At 34.7% G+C, this 3,131-nt stretch overlaps 1 protein-coding gene across 1 annotated transcript; it reads right to left on the reverse strand.

Annotated features, from left to right (window-relative positions):
• Positions 1-410: 410 nt before the first annotated feature.
• Positions 411-2,120, reverse strand: LOC111713024 (F-box/LRR-repeat protein 14). Its single transcript, XM_023487810.1, has one exon. The coding sequence runs from the start codon at positions 2,118-2,120 to the stop codon at positions 411-413; it is 1,710 nt and encodes a 569-aa protein (XP_023343578.1).
• Positions 2,121-3,131: the final 1,011 nt, after the last annotated feature.

The raw sequence follows: 3,131 nt of genomic DNA on the forward strand, positions 1-3,131 counted from the left end.
CGGAAGGTTCTGCCTGATATAGGTGAAACAGGATGGACACAGCTATAATTTAATTCTATGTGAATTATATTAACCTCATTAAGGGTAAATATTTCAGGAGACATTTAGTCATTTTAAATAAAAATATCGCAAAAAAAAAAATAAAAAGGACAATTCAATGCATCACAATACATTAAATCAATTTTCTTTTTTTTAAGTTTCACGCATTCGTTACTAAAATAATTACAGTCATTGTAAAAATCTAATTTGTTCTTTTTAACTATCCCATCTTCTTTTAATCATGAATGGTTATTTTTTTTTCGTTAATGAAATATTATTCAGTTCGGTAGCTGAACGTTTCCCAGAACTAATAATGTTTTCCAGAATTAAGGAATACCACAATTTCAATTTGTTGGTTCAATATATAAGCTTCACCCCCTGGTCACTTTCACGTGAATGTACTGAGACAGATATTCTCCAGTTATATTTGTTCCTGTTATATCCAGGGATCTAAGTGTACTTCCACACAGTTGTAGTATCTGCCGTAGTCCATTATCTGTAAGCTGTTCACAGTAATTTAATTCCAGGTTATCTAAACAAGGCAGGGTCCCCTTGTATTCAGACAGATTTTCTCCAGTTATATTTGAATTTAATATATCCAGGGATCTAAGTGTACTTCCACAAAGCTGTAGTATCTGCAGCAGTCCTTTATCTGTGAGTTGTTCACAGTCTCTCATGTTAAGGTTCTCTAAACAAGGCAGGGTAATCTTGTATGCAGACAGATTCTCTCCAGTTATAGCTGTACACGCTATATTCAGGGATTTAAGTGTACTTCCACAAAGCTGTAGTATATGCAGCAGTCCTTTATCTGTGAGTTGTTTACACGCACCCATGTTCAGGTTCTTTAAACAAGGCAGGGTTCCCTTGTATTCAGTCAGATTTTCTCCAGTTACATTTGTTCCTAATATATCCAGGGATCTGAGTGTACTTCCACAAAGCTGTAGTATCTGCAGCAGTCCTTTGTTTGTAAGTTGTTTACAGTTTCTCATGTTCAGGTTCTCTAAACAAGGCAGGGTTCCCTTGTATTCAGACAGATACTCTCCAGTTATATTTGTTAATCCTATATCCATGGATCTAAGTGTACTTCCACAAAGCTGTAGTATCTGCAGCAGTCCTTTGTTTGTAAGTTGTTTACAGTTTCCCATGTTTAGGCTCTCTAAACAAGGCAGGGTTCCCTTGTATTCAGACAGATTTTCACCAGTTATATTTGTTAATCCTATATTCAGGGATCTGAGTGTACTTCCACAAAGCTGAAGTATTTGTAGTAATCCTTTGTTTGTGAGTTGTTCACAGTCTCGCATTTTCAGGTTCTGTAAACAAGGCAGGGTTCCCTTGTATTCAGTCAGATTTTCTCCTGTTACATTTGTTCCTGTTATATCCAGGGATCTAAGTGTACTTCCACACAGCTGTAGTATCTGCCGTAGTCCATTATCTGTAAGCTTTTCACAGTAATTTAATTCCAGGTTATCTAAACAAGGCAGGGTCCCCTTGTATTCAGACAGATTTTCTCCAGTTATATTTGAATTTAATATATCCAGGGATCTAAGTGTACTTCCACAAAGCTGTAGTATCTGCAGCAGTCCTTTGTTTGTAAGTTGTTTACAGTTTCCCATGTTTAGGCTCTCTAAACAAGGCAGGGTTCCCTTGTATTCAGACAGATTTTCACCAGTTATATTTGTTAATCCTATATTCAGGGATCTGAGTGTACTTCCACAAAGCTGAAGTATTTGTAGTAATCCTTTGTTTGTGAGTTGTCTACAGAGTTCCATGTTCAGGTTCTTTAAACAAGGCAGGGTTCCCTTGTATTCAGTCAGATTCTCTCCAGTTATATTTGTTCTTGATATATCCAGGGATCTAAGTGTACTTCCACACAGCTGTAGTATCTGCAGCAGTCCTTTATTTGTAAGTTGTGTACAGAAACTCATGTTCAGGTTCTCTAAACAAGGCAGGGTTCCCTTGTATTCAGACAGATTCTCTCCTGTTATATTTGTTCTTGATATATCCAGGGATCTAAGTGTACTTCCACACAGCTGAAGTATCTGCAGCAGTCCTTTATTTGTAAGTTGTGTACAGAAACTCATGTTCAGGTTCTTTAAACAAGGCAGGGTTCCCTTGTATTTAATCAATATTTCATCTGTCAAGGTCAGAGTTTTAATCGTACTTCCACATTGTTCCAATATTTGTAGAAACCAGTCATAATTTTGACTAAACTCATCACATTTTAGCTGTAGAGTTTGGAGTTGTTTTGAAACTATGTTGACATTTATTCTAGAAATAAATAAACTTCTTCTTCCTATAATCAAGGAAGACAAGGATGGGAGGGAGAATATTTGATTTAATCCAGCTGATGTCAATTTACTTTTTTGCCAGGTATTTTCTTTTCCAAGTTGAAACATGAAAATTTCAGGATGTTTCTTCACAAGATACTCAACACCATCATCTGTAGCATCTTCAACTTTTAAACCTAGAAATGTAAAATAGTAAGTAAAGTAAGAATTTTGTTTATAGAATTTAATAAAAAATAGAAATGAAGTGTTTTGAGGAGGAAATATTTGAAAACATCCAATAAAAGAGGTTGTCCAATTCTAAATAAATAAAGTCACACATTTGTTTACATTCTACATTTGAAATCAATTGTTTGTGGATTGTTCGCATCTCTCAACCATAAACTCACAGCTAATTGAATTAAGAATTTAAAAATTTTACTTAGATTAAAACAAAAATGGGGGAATCAATTAAAAGTCTAAAAGGTATCTCATTTTTTAACATCAGGTTGTGAATAGTTAAAATATTGGTATATCTATTTTTATGTATTAATTAACCTAGAACTTTTTCAACTTCATCAGCAAACTTGATAAGCTGAGCTGTTGTAAACTCGGTATTAAACCTCCAGTAATGAACCAGTTTATCCCCACATCCTTCAACTCTGTTCTTGAGAGTAGAGGACACTCCCCTCAGCATCTTTTTACTCCTGTAATCCAGGAACTGCAAAATGTATATCACAGAATGTTGAAAGGAGAGAAAATTATGTTAATTTTACTCAAATCTGTTTAAATATTGCTGATATCAATGATTAGACAGAGGTTAAAAGG

Source organism: Eurytemora carolleeae, unplaced genomic scaffold, assembly GCF_000591075.1.
Source record: "Eurytemora carolleeae unplaced genomic scaffold, Eaff_2.0 scaffold1345, whole genome shotgun sequence".
Classification (NCBI taxonomy): Eukaryota; Metazoa; Arthropoda; class Copepoda; order Calanoida; family Temoridae; genus Eurytemora; species Eurytemora carolleeae.

What these genes read in the sequence shown, in the direction of transcription:
- LOC111713024 (XM_023487810.1), bottom strand. Translation starts at nt 2,120, where the DNA reads ATGAGTTTCTGTACACAACTTACAAATAAAGGACTGCTGCAGATACTT.